Genomic DNA, 16479 nt, shown 5'->3' on the forward strand with positions numbered 1-16479 from the left:
AACCGCTCGATGTGCGGTTTATTTTAAAAAATCATTGATACGAAGATAACAAAAGTTATATATTGATCTAGAGAAGAGAGAAGATGAAGGAATATAGATATCATTATATTATTATACTATAAAATTATTTATATATATATATATATATTGAATACTAATTTTCTATATTTTTTACGGTGAATTATATATTTAATCAACATAATAGGTTAGGTTTTTTGATATTTTTTATGTATATATTCACATAATAATAATGATGATGATGTTTCACACAACAATTTAACACAATTTTCTATAAAAATTAAATGGTAATAATTTCAAAAAAAAATTCAAACCGAATAAAAGGAAAAAAGTACAATAAAATTTGAATATAATCCAATCAAATAAAATCTCATGAATCGAAAAATTATTTTGTTTTTATGTTTTTATTTAGTAGAAAAAATTTAGAAAAAATTTTATGCATAAATAATAAGGATTATAAACCAAATGGATACTAAGTGTATCGAACGTTTTTTCAAAATGGGATTTTGGCGAAATGTCGCGATCACTTATATTGGTTTTGTACCACGCTCTTCTGCGTTTAAGAAGGAACAACTTGCAGCGGCATGGAGAAAGGCGTGCAAAGGGATTGATATGAAAAGATTTATGATTGACGTTGACCATTTCTTTGTTGCGAATCCTAAAAAACGTTTTTGTATATGCTTTAGAAAAATCGAAGAATTTTGAGATCACAAGTTTAGCTTCTGTCACAGTCGACGACTTCCCGCAGTGGCGTTCAGTTCCTCGCTGATTCCATGAATGGATCAGCAAGAGGTCGAGGGTCATCGTAAGTTATCCTCTAAGTTGGTATTTTGACAATGCCCTCCGGTCGGCGAAATACGACTGACGACGCTACTTTCCAGCGGCTCCCCCAAATCTTTCGGCATAAATCCATCGTCGATTGAAAGTTTTTACCGGCGAATAAAGTATATTCATCGATTATCCTTTTGCCTCCACCTTAAGGTTCCTCCGCTTCACAGTCACAATACGTCAACGTCGTTTCATCTTTCTCCACCGCTTCGTGCTCTATCCTATTTCTCACATCCACCTCTATCGGTGCCATAGTCGTAACCTCCTAGGATGAGATGAGAATGAAAATAACGAAATTGATAACTTACCGTGAGGGAGAGATTGTTTCCTGCAAATCTTGCAATTCTAGACTCGTTTTTATTTCCAAATCATTATTACCGTTTTTTCATATAGTAAAGATTTTGTAGTGGTTTCAGGCCCAATTCTTTTCCCTGGCCCACCACCAAAACAAATATCCACCAAGCCTTATTCCTTGTCTGATCGCAACCGTAGTCACAACCCTAACCTCTTCTTCTTTGTTCTCTCGAGTAGCCTCACGAAGCTTCTTCCTCACAGGTCTCTCTCCACCTTCCTCTTCACACAGTCACCATGAATCTTTGGTTGTGATTGGTGATTCCTACACAAGGAGAAAGAACAACACAGTAGACACACAAATCTACCGAGAAAGATAAGTTCTTCTTTGACTAAACCCTAAGATTGATTTCTCTATTCTTAGATTCTAGGGTTTACGGTTATTATCTCAGATTTGTAGTTCTAGGGTTGATTCTGGGTTGTTTGTGGCTTGTTTAATCTCGATTGAATACCGAAACAAAAGACGCACACACCCACACTTGCACGATCAGATTACGAGTTCGGATCACTCGATGTGAGTGAACCTACGTCTCGGCAGGGTCTTTAGCCCTAGGATCAATTCACTATACTCGTTCTTTACACGGATACAACCAGAGGATTTGAACCCTCTGACTTTTCACAAACACGTACAAAAGAGAAACCCCAAAGAAATAGGAACTTAGCTTGATTATTGCTCCTTCCTGGACCTTTCTTTGATCTGAAAAACTGACGTTCTTCTCTTCTTTTGCAGTAAGAAGCAGCCTCTCAAAAAACTTGAAGAAGCAAGTCTCCGTGTAGATTTCTGTACCTTTTTTTTCTGTATCTGAATCAGCCCTTCATGTAGCCTTTATATAGCCAAAAAAAAAACCAGTAAGTCTTCTTCTTGATCTTGGAAAGTCTGTTATTTGAGCCTTATCCGTTTTAACTGCAATACAGGTGGCAACACCTCAACACTTAGGGATATTCAAGTCATTCCAATAATCTCCACCTTGACTTGGAGATCCATAGTTGAATTTTGATCCTAGAACCTTTGCTAAAAGACCCCATAATTCTCAGACTTCTTAGTCTGCCAGTTTGAACAGGTTCATTGCTTCTTTGAACCTGCCCATTTGTGAGACCTTGGTTATCAAACCATTTACCTTGGTTTCAGCTAGAAATCCTAGCCTTTCAACTTGTTCAACTACTGATTGTAGCTCTTCACAAACTCCTGAACTTTCCTTAAGCTTCTCAGAAACTTTCTGAACTCTTCCAGCAGATTGTAGTGCCTCTAATTTCACCTTAGAGTCATCAACACATTTCTCAATTCCTGAGAAACACTTTACATTCTTCTCCAAACCCAACTCAGAAGAGTTAACATCTGTTCTCTTTGTCACAGCCAATCCCTGTAACATGTATAACCCGTTTTGCAATTTCCCTTGCAAAACTTTCCTTGAACCTTTGTAGACTTGTAAAACGCCACCTCTAGATCTGTAGGATAACCCTTTTCTGTCTAGACAGCTGAGAGATATCAAATTTCTCTTCAATTTTGGAACATACCTGACCTGTTCCAACTTCTTTACCGAGCCATCTGCCACTTGAATCTGCACCGATCCTGTTCCTGTGACTTCACAAGTGCTGTTGTCACCTAGCAGCACTTTTCCACCATTTATTTCCTTAAAGTCTAAAAGTACTTCTCTCTTAGACGTCATGTGATAAACACACCCCGAGTCTAGTACCCAACCGTCTCTTGAATCCTCCTTAGAAACTGTGAGAACTTCAGTGTCTAAGAAATTCCCAGTTGCTGTAACTGTTTGTGCATTCCCTTGAGCCTCTTGATGCTTTTTCCGCAATCTACACTCCTTTTTAATGTGTCCTTCTTTCCTGCAATACCAACAGATCTTCTTTCCGCTATTCCCAGGTTGCATATTTGTCTGTGAAGTCGAGTTATACTTGCTGTCAAATCTGTTCTGATTTCCGGAGTTGTTACCAAATCCGCCTTTGACCATTAAACCAGCCCCTTGATTCTGAAACTGTGCTCCTGATGCTTTAAAATCTAACTCCTTTGAATATGCTGCATTAATCACATCTTTCAGTGTTAATATATCCTTGCTAAACCTCAATGTGTCCTTCACATGTTCAAACTGGTTTGGCAATGAGTTTAGCAAGTAGTTTGCTTTGTCTTCATCTTCGATCTTCACATCAATATTCTCCAAATCTGAAATTAGCTTTTTGAACTCGCATATGTTTTCTGCGATAGTCTTGCCCTCATCCATACGAAACCCGTAAAATTTCTGTTTGAGGTAGATTCTTTCCGGTAATGCTTTCTCCATGAATTCTTCCTCAATGATTTTCCACATTCCCGCTGCAGTCTTCTCTTTGATAACGCTTCTTAAAATTTCCTCTCCTAGACATAGAATCAGAGTGTTCCTTGCTTTCTTGGACACTTCTTCCTTTTGCTCATCTGTAAATGTTGCTGGAAAATTCGGTTTCAGCTTCAAAGCTTCGTCTAATCCTAGGTTTCCAAGGTATGCGACCATCTTCTCTTTCCAAAGCATGAAATCCCCTTTGCCATCGAACCTTTCGATTTCTACCTTTACTGTACTCATTTTTCTTTTCTGTGCAGTCTTTACAAGCTCCACCTTCACCGGTACTTGCTATACTGAGGTTGTCCCTAAACTCAGGTTCTCCTTTGTTTTCCTTAGTTGATTTTCTGTGCTAATAGTTTTCTGGTTTTCTGTTCTTGCAGGGTTTTGTTGCTCCAGCAAGCTGCTGCCTCCTCTATTTCTTTCTGCTCAAGAAACGCCGATAACCCACGGTAAGTCCTCCGTAAATCCCTGGTTCTGAGGAACCAAGCTCTGATACCACTTGTAGTGGTTTCAGGCCCAATTCTTTTCCCTGGCCCACCACCAAAACAAATATCCACCAAGCCTTATTCCTTGTCTGATCGCAACCGTAGTCACAACCCTAACCTCTTTTTCTTTGTTCTCTCGAGTAGCCTCACGAAGCTTCTTCCTCACAGGTCTCTCTCCACCTTCCTCTTCACACAGTCACCACGAATCTTTGGTTGTGATTGGTGATTCCTACACAAGGAGAAAGAACAACACAGTAGACACACAAATCTACCGAGAAAGATAAATTCTTCTTTGACTAAACCCTAAGATTGATTTCTCTATTCTTAGATTCTAGGGTTTACGGTTATTATCTCAGATTTGTAGTTCTAGGGTTGATTCTGGGTTGTTTGTGGCTTGTTTAATCTCGATTGAATACCGAAACAAAAGACGCACACACCCACACTTGCACGATCAGATTACGAGTTCGGATCACTCGATGTGAGTGAACCTACGTCTCGGCAGGGTCTTTAGCCCTAGGATCAATTCATTATACTCGTTCTTTACACGGATACAACCAGAGGATTTGAACCCTCTGACTTTTCACAAACACGTACAAAAGAGAAACCCCAAAGAAATAGGAACTTAGCTTGATTATTGCTCCTTCCTGGACCTTTCTTTGATCTGAAAAATTGACGTTCTTCTCTTCTTTTGCAGTAAGAAGCAGCCTCTCAAAAAACTTGAAGAAGCAAGTCTCCGTGTAGATTTCTGTACCTTTTTTTTCTGTATCTGAATCAGCCCTTCATGTAGCCTTTATATAGCCAAAAAAAAAAACCAGTAAGTCTTCTTCTTGATCTTGGAAAGTCTGTTATTTGAGCCTTATCCGTTTTAACTGCAATACAGGTGGCAACACCTCAACACTTAGGGATATTCAAGTCATTCCAATAGATTTTTACACCACGAACTATCATTTACTCTATGTAATCCAAAACATCCGTTTCGTTCCCTTTTTTTATGTATATGTAATAAAGATACAACTTTTTCTAATTATAAATAATAAATATGTTTAAATCCAATAAGAATTGAAAAAACTGCCATAACCTCTCCATTGTGCCCCACATTATGCTAATTAGTGACTAATAAATATTTTTACAACCGTTGTTTCTAGTAGTGACCTAATGAATATTATTGGCCACGCTTTTGTATACGTTATAAATATCTTTATTTTTGGCTAATAAATATCTTTATGGACCAATAAAAATTTAAAACAAATTGTCATGTAGGATGATGAGGTCATTTCACCACAATCCTTTAAACACAACTATTTATATATATAGATTATAAAATAAAAAATCACATTTTGATGGAGTGAAAAACTTTGCATAATGAAATTGGATTTATGTTTTTAATACCTATATTCGATGAAAATAATTTAATTTGAAAACACCAACAACTCCTTTATAATTTTTTTACTCATAAAGATTTATATAATTTGTGGTTTTTCTCTAATATACTAACAATGTTAGATGATAATGATATTTTCAAAAATAATAACATAGAACATATTTTATCTTAAATTTTGAATCACTGTATTTATTTATATTGAAAATCATACCTTTTAAATTTACTAAAAAATTTCAATAATTAGATATAAATAAAAAAACCAAATTTAATAGTATAAAATATTATATTATTGTTCAAAAAATCAACTTTTTATTATTACAAAATATTATATTGTTAAAATAAAATTATTTCTAATAAATTTAAAATATAAAATATTAATATATTTATATTGTTTCACAAAATTTATTAACCTTTTGGTATGTATATTTTAATTTATACAACAATGATGATGACTATGGTTTAAAGACTAACGGAAATCAATAATTGAAATATTAAATTGACGACGAATTTATGTTTTTGTGAACGATTTGTCCCATTGGTGAATCCCACTTTTATTCATCTCTTGTTTCCTTCATCATTTTCAAATAATACAAAGTGAAGGATAGAAAAGGGCAAAACCAAAATATGAATGAAAAGTACACAATCAAATATAAAAATGGTGCAAAATTTGTTAAGTCCTAACCTCTTTATTTTGGCCCTACAAAGACCGAACGGTTTTTATATGAAGGTTATTTGTTATTTATGGTATCAACTTTCTTCCCGCTTTTTTTCCTGCAAATTACACACAAAAAAATCATATAAAAATTGAATTTGAAGTATAAAAAGAAATGAATTTGATTATAAAACACACATTTTTTTTAATTCAAACCTCGCGCACAGTAGACCAATGTGAACTCACGTGTTGTTACAGTCTACATCAACATCAATTTGTCGGAGAGTGCACAAATCCACAATTACAAAGTACAAATGACGTTTTCATTATCGATACGTACGACACTCCCTCGTAATCGTGACCGCCGCTGCGAATGCGCAACTTCAAACATAATTTCTTCCCACACAAAACTGAGGCCTGAACGTGCGTTTCGTACAGAGACTCGAATATGAATTCTGGTTCCGGACTTGACACCATCAAGTAACGGAGGTTCTGCGTTGTTGACTCCAACACCTGGTCGTATAACATCGTGTTTAGATTGCGTGCGAACAACGTTGACGATATTGGAAATGAGATAACGACGGTTTCGACCAAACACACACGAAGTCTTGTCGAAGTGTTGCGGACGTCGGCCAAGTGACCGTAAACGCGATTCATAATCTTTTACTGTTCGTATGATGGCTTGAAAACTCTCTCCTCTGACCCACATAGCCAAAGCCTTGTTGTGGAAGGTAAGAGCGTGACTCTTACCGGATTAATATACCACTAATATAGTTCATGACTTTTCAATGCATGGTAATGTATAATATTTATTAATTACCACTAACTATTTACAATAATAACTTTTGAATATACCATAATATATCATAAATATTAAAATCATCATTAACCTTTATGACTTTTCAATTCACCTTTATGACAATTGGATACCGTTTTTTGTTTTATTGATATTTTTAATTTTTACTTTATTAAATAGCAATGCGTTGGATATTAGATGTAGTCCAATCGTTTAATATTTATGAGATTTGTAATTTTTAAATTGTAACGTTCCATTGCATTTTTTAATTATTTTTATTAACATAAAATTTTCAAGATAAAAATAAATCTTAAATCTTAATGTAATCAAATAAAAAATCCTCAATAATATAAAAAGTGGTCAAAGTGGTTTTCTTATATTAAAAATGAGTTTTCTAAATTATAATAATCTATTGATATTTTTAAAACTATTATCTAATAATATTTTACAAATTAATCTCATTTAAATAATTATATTTTATTATTTTTTATCATTTCAATTTAGATTATGTTAAAAATTATCAATTAATTCTTATCATTTCATTTTGTATTAGTCATTTAATATCTTCTTATGTAATATATAATAATTTTTTCCATAACCAATCAAAATTTGAAAAACTTACATGTAGGATGCTAAAAATTTTCATTTAATTCTTATCATTTCATTTTGTATTAATCATTTAATATCTTCTTATGTAATATATACTATTTTTTTCCCTAACCAATCAACATTTAAGAAACTTACATGTAGGATGTTTAGGTGGCTTCACCACAATCCTTCAAATACAATTATGGGAAAAAGCCCTCAAAATTCCCGAACTTGTAATTTGGTGTAATATAAATTCCCGAACTTGTAGAGGTGCTTATTAATTCCCAAACTTGAAAAATTGAACATGAAAATTACTCAACTTGTTAAACCGTTCCATAACCGTCCTTAAGATTAATTGGTCAAAAAACCACGTTGACCTGTCCAACGTGGCATATGACGTGTATGCCCAGCTCAAAAATTTTTTGCCACGTATGCAGTTTCCGGTTTTTCGAGAAACCGTGGTAAATCGACCGGATTGGACAGTAAACCGGTATTTTATAGAACCGGTTAAAATAGATATAACCGGTGCACAGTAACATTTTCCAGTTAAGTAATTGTAAAACATAAAAAAGTCACATTTACCACAAATCGAAACCGAAAACTCGAGAAGAAACCCGACCATCGGAACCCTAAATCTAGTTACCCCTGTCATCGGCGATTTCTTCGAAAATAGTCGGTGGTGAATATACTCAGCTCGTTCCTCCTCACCCCTACCTTCATCATTAACATTGCCGAGGTCTTCATAACCGACAGTTTCAAAATCATCATTACCATTACTACCGCTCTCAGAATCGGTAGAATCCTCACGAGCTTCTTCTTCACTTTCATTGTTTTCAACTTCCTCATGCTCGATAAATACATCGATCTCTGTCGATTCTGCTACAATCTTATTCAGCTCGCGAAATTCATACCTACTTTCTCTATGACTTATCACCCTCCTATCCTTATATGCTTCCTCCGGTAATTTGTACGACAACTGATACATTGGCGGATAAATGTTCCTTAACTCTATGATATTCTCAAACAGGTCCCATGACAGATTATGGGGGGGTTCACTAAACACTTGCGCCTTTACTCCGCCAATGTACCCCACATTTCCATCTTCGCCATAATCTGTACACCCGCCGAAAAGTACATTCACTATAACCCTGTCCAACCAATACAGAAACCATAAACCAGGAATTAAACTCGCAGTCGAAGAAGAAGCAGACGCAGAACCAAGATTTAAACCCACATATATTTCATGTAGAATCTGAAATAAATCATTCTTAACCCTAATTTCAACACACCCAAGTCTGTCTTCACAACACACCCAAGTCTGTCTTCACAACACAAATCGAAGAAGAAGAAGAGTAGAACAGAACCGACAAACCTCATATCTTCAAATTCGGAGTCGAATCAGAAGCAGCCCCAAACAACCGCAATTTGACAGAGGAGAAGACCGAGAACACCCTATCGCCAGTCAGCAGATCGCCTAAACAGCCGTCGACTGAGCAGAGGAGAACAGTGATTCTAATGAATGTTATGGAGACGATGAAGATGCGTTTCCCGAATCACCTCTAAACATGGATGAAGAGTGGCGGTCTTTCGAGAAACCAGTGAAGAGTGGTCGGATAAAAGGAGATAAACGACATCTTTATCTCGGAAAAACATTTAATTCCGGGGAAGAGTTCAAAAAGACGTTGGTTGACTATGTCTTTGACACACAGTTCAACATTAGGATGACGAAGTCTTCGAAGACGAGGTATTCAGCTAACTGTAGGCGTAAAAAGTGCGTGTGGAGGGTGTATTGTACACTTGATACATATTTGAACAAGTGGGTGATCAAGACATATTATCCAACACACAACCACCATCCAAATGGACATGCACCGATGGTGAATATGTATCATATTGCTGAACGTTTCAAGGAGGACATGAGGAGGAATCCACGACTTAGAGCTGTTGACATTAGAGTGGGATTGGTAGAGAGGTATGGTTTGATAATGTCAAAGAGCAAATGCTCTAAGGCTCGACGTGTTGCATCTAAAATGGTAACCGAAGAACAGAAAGTACAATTTGCAAAACTGTGGGATTACGAGGCTGAGCTTAGGAGGTCAAATCCGAACATAACCACTGAAATAGGTCTGAAGACAGAAAATGATGAAGAAGTCTTTGATCGGTTTTATATCTGTTTCCATGTGTTACGTGATACGTGGAAAAAATGTTGTCGACCTATCATTGGATTGGATGGCTGCTTTTTGAAATGGGAGTTAAAAGGAGAACTTCTAGCAGCCGTCGGAAGGGATGCTAATAACGGTATATATCCCATTGCGTGGGCAGTTGTGCGTATAGAGAACATTGAGAATTGGTTATGGTTTATTCAAAAACTGAAATCTGATTTGGACCTTGGTGAAGGAGAGAAATTAACAATAACCTCGGACAAACAAAAGGTAATCTCATTTACTGATTTACTTATCAATTTATCTTTCACGTTTTTCAATTGGTAAATTGCTTCTTGTTTTACAGGGTTTGTTGAATGCTGTCGCATGCGAGTTGCCATTTGCCGAGCATCGTATGTGTACTCGTCACGTTTATGCAAACTGGAGGAAAACCTACAAGGATTCGGCTTATAAGCGTATCTTTTGGAGCATTGCTGCAAGCTATCACCAAGCTCATTATGATGCACATCTACAAGAAATGAAACAATTGAATGAACTTGCATATGAAGCTGTTTTATGTGCAGAACCACATCAATGGGCTCGAGCCTTCTTCAAACCTGACTCGCGTTGTGACGATGTAGTTAACAATCTGACAGAGAGTTTCAACCAGACAATCAGAGAGGCACGGTTGAGGCCGATGATAGATATGCTGGAGATGATACGTAAACAAATAATGCATCGTAATGCCAAACGGTCGAGGTATGCAACGAGATGCTTGACTGAGTTTACTCGTCATTGTATGAAGAAGTTGGAATAAGCACGACAGAAAACACGGTTTTGCACAATATACCAAGTGCACGTGGACAATACGAAGTGGAAGAGTTTAGAATGAGTTACTCAGTTGATCTTGCCGGAAAGCGATGCGCTTGTCGTGAATGGGACCTAAGAGGAATTCCTTGTCAACATGCATTGTGCATCATAAACGAGAAGCAGGAAGAGGTTTCAAAGTAAGTACAGAAACTCATTTTTTCATATTCTATAAATACTAGTCAACTAATGTAATCTGATTATGTTTTATGGACAGTTACATATCCGAGTACTATATGACGTCTCAGTGGGTTGAAACATATGCACATAACATCAACCATGTGAATGGACAAGTTCTTTGGCAGAAAACTAACATGCCTGCGATTGGTGTACCAAACAAGCGATCTATGCCGGGTCGACCCAAAAAGTTTAGTCGGAGGAAGGAACCATGTGAGTCGAGTACAAGATCTGGGCACATGACTAGACACGGAAGACAAATGACTTGCAGTCTCTGTAAACAGACGGGACATAATGCAAGAGGGTGCAGAAACGAACCAATTACAATCTATGGTTGTAAAAGAGGAAGAGGTCGACCGAGAAAGGTTTGTAAAACCCATCTGATTCACAATCACTTGAATATAAATCTTGTTTAACTTCATCTGTCAATGTAGGTGCAAGGAGAATCAAGCAACCGACCCAATACGCCTCAGCCACAACCGTCTGCTGAAGCTTCCTCTCATCTGGATATGCCGACCCAATCAAGCCAGACGGTGCAATCAACAATCCATCCTCCTCGCAGACTACGACGCATAGTTACGTCAGTTAGACAATTTTAAGCCCCAAGACCAGTTCCACCAGGCAACCAAGATCCTGATTGCAACAACACATCTTCAGGAAGATGTTAGGATTTAGTTGCATATGAGATAATGTTTTGTACATGTTGAACTGTTAGTGGTGTTTGGTGGTTCAAAGGGTCGTTTTTTGGATGTTAGATCTGAAATTATTTTTTGGATATAGTTCAACCCATATCTGGTTCTAATGTTCCAGGGTTTAGATATTTTGTAAGGTTCAAATGCTCTAAGACATGTTCTTTTTTTTTTGTAAGCTCTAAACCTGTGTTTAACTACTTGACATTCTCTTCAATCTGTTTCTGCATAATTTAATACATTCTCTTCAAATGCATCTGCAAATATATCAAAACAAACTAATCTTCACCATAATTTCATACATGTTCACTTAACATTACAAGATCCACAATAAGTTACACATATCCTCATAACCCTAAGTCATTTGATACATCATCAGATTCCAATATTACCAAAATACTACAACCGACCCACTTCATACAAATTTTCAAACCGACAATAGTCGATAGTAATATGTAATTACCATAACTACAACTACGACAACTACCACAAATTTAAGCATCACGCCTTTGTAGTCTTCCAACACATCCTCCAACTTTTTCGTCTTCTCCTTGTACTCTTCCAACTCAACCTCCAAGTTTCTCGTCTTCACTCTGTACTCTTCCAACTCAATTTCCATCTTTCCGATCCTCAGTTTGTATGCTTCCGTATCCATTAGTACTCTTTCTAATCCTTCATCAAAATTGTCCATTTTGTCTTCCATAACCTCATCAAACCATTTGAAGAAGTGATTAAAATTTCCCTGAAATATTATACCAACAAGATCAGATAAACCATAAACCAATTGAAACATACATTCAATTTTTCACCAATACCTCCTGTTTCTCACAACAGAAGAACACTCTTCCGGGATTATTCTCTGTTTTCGATGTCAATCTCACAACGTCACATCCACATTCGCATTTCCATGGATAAACCTTGCGTTCACTCGATCGCCCTTTTCTCCGACTTGATCGTGCACTGGATGTTGAAGAACTCCTTCCACCCTCAGATGAACAATTCCCTTTCATCCTGTAAAAAAACAAAAAAATCCCCCAAAAAGAAAAAAAACAACCCTATAACTCGACATCAAATTCATAAAAAAAAACAACCCTACAACTTGTACACATTTCACAGACAAAAAAAAAAACAAAACAACCCTTTGATTCGTATGTCAAATTCCTATTAAACCCAAAACCATATATACAATCCTACTATATTAAACCCATCACCATATACACATATTCCATCAAATTAAACCCGACAACAACTCGTATTCAGCTCAAAATCCCCTAAAAAGAAAATAACCAACACGGCTCACAAAAACAACCGAAGAGAAAGATAAACTAATAGAGTTCTGGTGATTTCGAAACCTGAGATTAGATGAATGGTCCTTCACCGAAGAGATTGTCGATGATACGGTGCCGAAGAGATTGCCGATGAGAGAGTGACGAAAAGATATTTTGGTTCCAGTCGATTTGGGTGAAAGTGAATAAGATTTAGGGTTAGATTTTTTTCACCGGTTATATCTATGTTAATCGGTTCCAGAAAGCCCGGTTTACTGTTCAATCCGATCGATTTACCAAGGTTTCTCGAAAAACCAGAAACCGCATATGTGGCAAAAATTTTCTGAACTGGCCATATACGTCACATGCCACGTTGGACAAGTCAACGCGGTTTTTTGACCAATTAATCTTAAGGACGGTTATGGAACGGTTTAACAAGTTAAGTAATTTCCATGTTCAATTTTTCAAGTTTGGGAATTAATAGGCACTTCTACAAGTTCAGGAATTTATATTACACCAAATTACAAGTTCGGGAATTTTTAGGGTTTTTTCCCTACGTCGACAGTTCAGGTCGATACTTATATTCCTTTTGAGACGCTTTTATTCGCGCGAGGACAAACAAAACTCTAAATTTGGGAGAATTTGATGGCAACGAAAGTCTTCCATATTTTAATAAGAACGTTTAGTATTTTCTCACCAGTTTTGTGCTAATTATAGACATATCATATTAGTTCGTTGTTTTGGTTTATTTTGTTTTTTGGTGTTTAAATGGACAAAAGAGCGTAAATAAGTACAAAATAAGTATGAAACGAGACGTGCAGAGCAAAACATCAAAACGAGCATTTCAGAGTTGTTTTCAGGACGACGAGGCATTTGACACGACCAGAATCCAGTTCGCATGATCGAGTCGTTTGACACAGAGATGGTGATTTTTACTCAAAGAAATGACGTAGCCTATGTCACTTGCACATGCTTGTGTCACTTCCTTAGACAATTTTGTTTTTGTACAAACTTACATTTTTACCCAACAATTAGTAGTCTAGTGATTGAGAGGTGACAAAGTCATCTTCAAAGTACTCGGTTCGATTCCATTGATGGAGAGAGATATAATTTCTGGACCAAAATGATCTATACATAAAGGCTGGTCTCGGGCCAAGGATGGATGTAATTGGATCGAAGGCACCGAGAATCATCCTGATTATCAAAAAAAAAAATCTATTTTTCAAGAGAATTTGACCTAAGAAAAAAACCTAGCCACCATATATAATCAAGTGAGGACATTTAAAGAACCTTTTAGGACTTTTTTTGGGCATCAAGGGAATAACCTAGAGTGATGGAGAAGTCAAGATTCATTAATTGTGGAATAGGGTTCTATCCTACATGTAGAGATTTGCTATGTACTTCATACGATACCTTGTTACCGATACTCATCGGTTTTTATGGATTGCGTTTATTTCGTTAGATTGGTTTGATCACCCAATTGAATGTGTTAGAATCTAGTTATGATGCGAGAGTTGAGATTAGGTTTGGATAGAATCCATAAGATGAACATGTTAAGACTATTGAGAGTTGGGATATTATTGTAAGGTTATGAGCTCTTGTGTATTGCGGCTTGTATTGATCAGAATATTACAGAGGAAATATATACAGAGACGTATGAGCTAGTCTGCCCTAAGGTATAAGGCAAGTTCTGTATGTGGTATATAAAAATATATACATAATATATTGTTCCCTTATATGCCCCCGCAAGACGGAGCACCGTCGGTGATTCCGATCTTGATGCAGAGATCAGAGAAGATAGATCGCGGAAGCGGCTTGGTCAGAATGTCCGCCAACTGGTCTTTGGAGCTGATGTGAGCAACGCGTAGTGAGCCATTTTCAATTTGGCCAGGAACAAAGAGATAATCCAGTGCTAGGTGCTTCATGCATGAGTGAAACACAGGGTTGACACTGAGATACGTGGCTCCAATATTATCGCAGTGAATGACTGGAGCCTGAGGAAGAGTGACTTGAAGTTCAGAGAGGAGGTTGAGGATTCAGCGAACTTCGGCAGAAGTGTTAGCGACAGACCGATACTCTGCTTCAGTTGATGAACGGGAAATGGTGCCCTGCTTTTTCGAGGACCAGGAAATTGGATGTTTTCCAAGATAAATGATGTATGCTCCTGTAGACTTGTAATCCGACTTGTCCCCAGCCCAATCTGTATCGCTGTAGGCATGAAGATTAGCGGGGTTGTCAGCAGCGAAGAAAATGCCGCGGTGAGAAGTCCCTACCAGATACCGCAGAACCCGTTTAACAGCAGTCCAATGCTGATCAGTGGGTTGATGCATGAATTGGCTAAGTTTGTTAACGGCAAAGGAGACATCAGGCCTTGTCAGGGATAAATACTGCAGAGCTCCAAGAATGCTTCTGTATTCAGTGGGATCAGAAAGAGGGTTGCCAGAGTTGAGTGCTAGCCGAGAGGTGGATGACATAGGAGTGGAGACCGACTTGGATTCGTGCATCAACGTTCGCTGGAGCAGATCGGTGATGTATTTTCGCTGGCTGAGAGATAATCCTGCAGAAGTGCGAGTTGCTTCGACTCCGAGAAAGAACGACAGTGATCCTAAATCTTTCAGAGAAAATCTGGCAGCAAGGGAAGCAATGAAGTGTTGAATATGATCAGGATTGCTGCCGGTGATGACAAGGTCATCAACATAGATGAGTACCATCAGGTGGCTATGATCACGGTGCAGAGTGAACAGTGATGCATCGGCAAGGGAATTGGTAAATCCTTTGTGTAGAAGATAAGATCGAAGTACCATGCTCGCGGAGCCTGCTTGAGGCCATAGAGAGCTTTGTTGAGCTTACAAATGTGTCGAGGTTCGTCTTTGTCAATGAAACCAGGAGGCTGCACCATGAAAACTTGCTCCGAGAGACTGCCTTGGAGGAAGGCATTATTCACGTCCAATTGACGGATAGACCAATTCCGAGAAACTGCTAAACTGAGAATAACGCGTATGGTTGCAGGCTTGACAACAGGGCTGAACGTGTCGTTGTAGTCTATTCCGGGTCGTTGATGAAAGCCCTTGGCAACTAGACGGGCTTTATACCGTTCGACTGAGCCATCCGGATTATGTTTGATGCGAAACACCCATTTACAGCCCACAACGTTCGCTGCAGTTTCGGGTGGAACCAGATCCCAGGTACGATTTCGAGCCAAGGCATCAAATTCCTCACTCATTGCTGCTCTCCAGTAGGCAAGTCGAAGAGCCTGAGCAGCAGAAGTGGGGAGAGTAGAGGGAGCCTGGTCTGTAACAACATGAGCAAACTTGGGGTTATGTGACACCCGAAACCCGTGTCCCGCGAAAACCACGAGTTGCGCCACATGGACAAAAATAAAATAAATACAATTACCGAAAATACGCGGGATTTAAAAATTCTCAATTTATATACATATGCAGCGGAGACAAATGCAATTACGGTAGTGTAACTATCGGAAAATACAAAACTCATAAATCGACACTACCAATCTTTTTGGAACAGAAATCTGCGTAACTCCAACCTAAATCTTTTCGGTCTTCCTCCTCACACTCTTGGCGCTACTATGTCCATCCAACGCTCCTCTTTGCGCTATCTCGAGCTGAAACGTTGCATAACAACGTCCTAAGCTACATGCTTAGTGAGTACTTCAGGTTAAACCCGAAGATCATACTCAAATGGCAAATGGCCAAACACAATCAATATTATACATACACTAGATATAAGTGTATACATATATACACACTTCATGCCAGGAAACACAATTCACTCAATCGCACAAGTAATTCACTTATCACACACACTCAGTCCGCATGATGTATCATCGGACATAACCGTCAAATCATCTCTATGTGCATCGCACACATAGGATACCGCAAGGATCTGGTCTCACCAGT

The 16479-nt window shown here is 37.8% G+C and overlaps 2 protein-coding genes and 1 long non-coding RNA gene across 3 annotated transcripts; 2 read left to right on the forward strand and 1 right to left on the reverse strand.

Moving 5' to 3' along the window:
* Positions 1–3688: 3688 nt before the first annotated feature.
* Positions 3689–4837, forward strand: LOC104808301. The gene is made up of 3 exons (XR_770918.1): positions 3689–3819; positions 3902–3970; positions 4701–4837. It is a non-coding gene; the product is annotated as an uncharacterized LOC104808301 (long non-coding RNA).
* A 4151-nt stretch (positions 4838–8988) lies between these two features.
* Positions 8989–11184, forward strand: LOC104808385. Its single transcript, XM_010534060.1, has 7 exons — positions 8989–9855; positions 9932–10040; positions 10149–10286; positions 10373–10571; positions 10649–10821; positions 10880–10973; positions 11043–11184. The coding sequence occupies exons 1-7, from the start codon at positions 8989–8991 to the stop codon at positions 11182–11184; spliced, it is 1722 nt and encodes a 573-aa protein (XP_010532362.1).
* Positions 11185–11530: 346 nt separating this feature from the next.
* Positions 11531–12918, reverse strand: LOC104808386 (uncharacterized protein At4g04775-like). The gene is made up of 4 exons (XM_010534061.1): positions 12860–12918; positions 12113–12308; positions 11761–12039; positions 11531–11554 (listed from the first exon to the last, which is right to left on the reverse strand). Exons 1-4 carry the CDS (start codon positions 12916–12918, stop codon positions 11531–11533), a joined length of 558 nt encoding a protein of 185 aa, XP_010532363.1.
* Between the last annotated feature and the right edge of the window lie 3561 nt (positions 12919–16479).

Source organism: Tarenaya hassleriana, unplaced genomic scaffold, assembly GCF_000463585.1.
Source record: "Tarenaya hassleriana unplaced genomic scaffold, ASM46358v1 Cleome14, whole genome shotgun sequence".
Classification (NCBI taxonomy): Eukaryota; Viridiplantae; Streptophyta; class Magnoliopsida; order Brassicales; family Cleomaceae; genus Tarenaya; species Tarenaya hassleriana.

Coding starts and splice junctions, on each gene's coding strand:
- LOC104808385 (XM_010534060.1), top strand. CDS start 8,989: ATGGATGAAGAGTGGCGGTCTTTCGAGAAACCAGTGAAGAGTGGTCGG. Junction 10,287..10,372: donor AGATATGCTGGAGATGATAC/GTAAACAAATAA, acceptor TGTATGAAGAAG/TTGGAATAAGCACGACAGAA. Junction 10,974..11,042: donor GAAGAGGTCGACCGAGAAAG/GTTTGTAAAACC, acceptor CTGTCAATGTAG/GTGCAAGGAGAATCAAGCAA.
- LOC104808386 (XM_010534061.1), bottom strand. CDS start 12,918: ATGGCCAGTTCAGAAAATTTTTGCCACATATGCGGTTTCTGGTTTTTC. Junction 12,040..12,112: donor TCTGTTGTGAGAAACAGGAG/GTATTGGTGAAA, acceptor ATAATATTTCAG/GGAAATTTTAATCACTTCTT. Junction 11,555..11,760: donor TTGTCGTAGTTGTAGTTATG/GTAATTACATAT, acceptor ATATATTTGCAG/ATGCATTTGAAGAGAATGTA.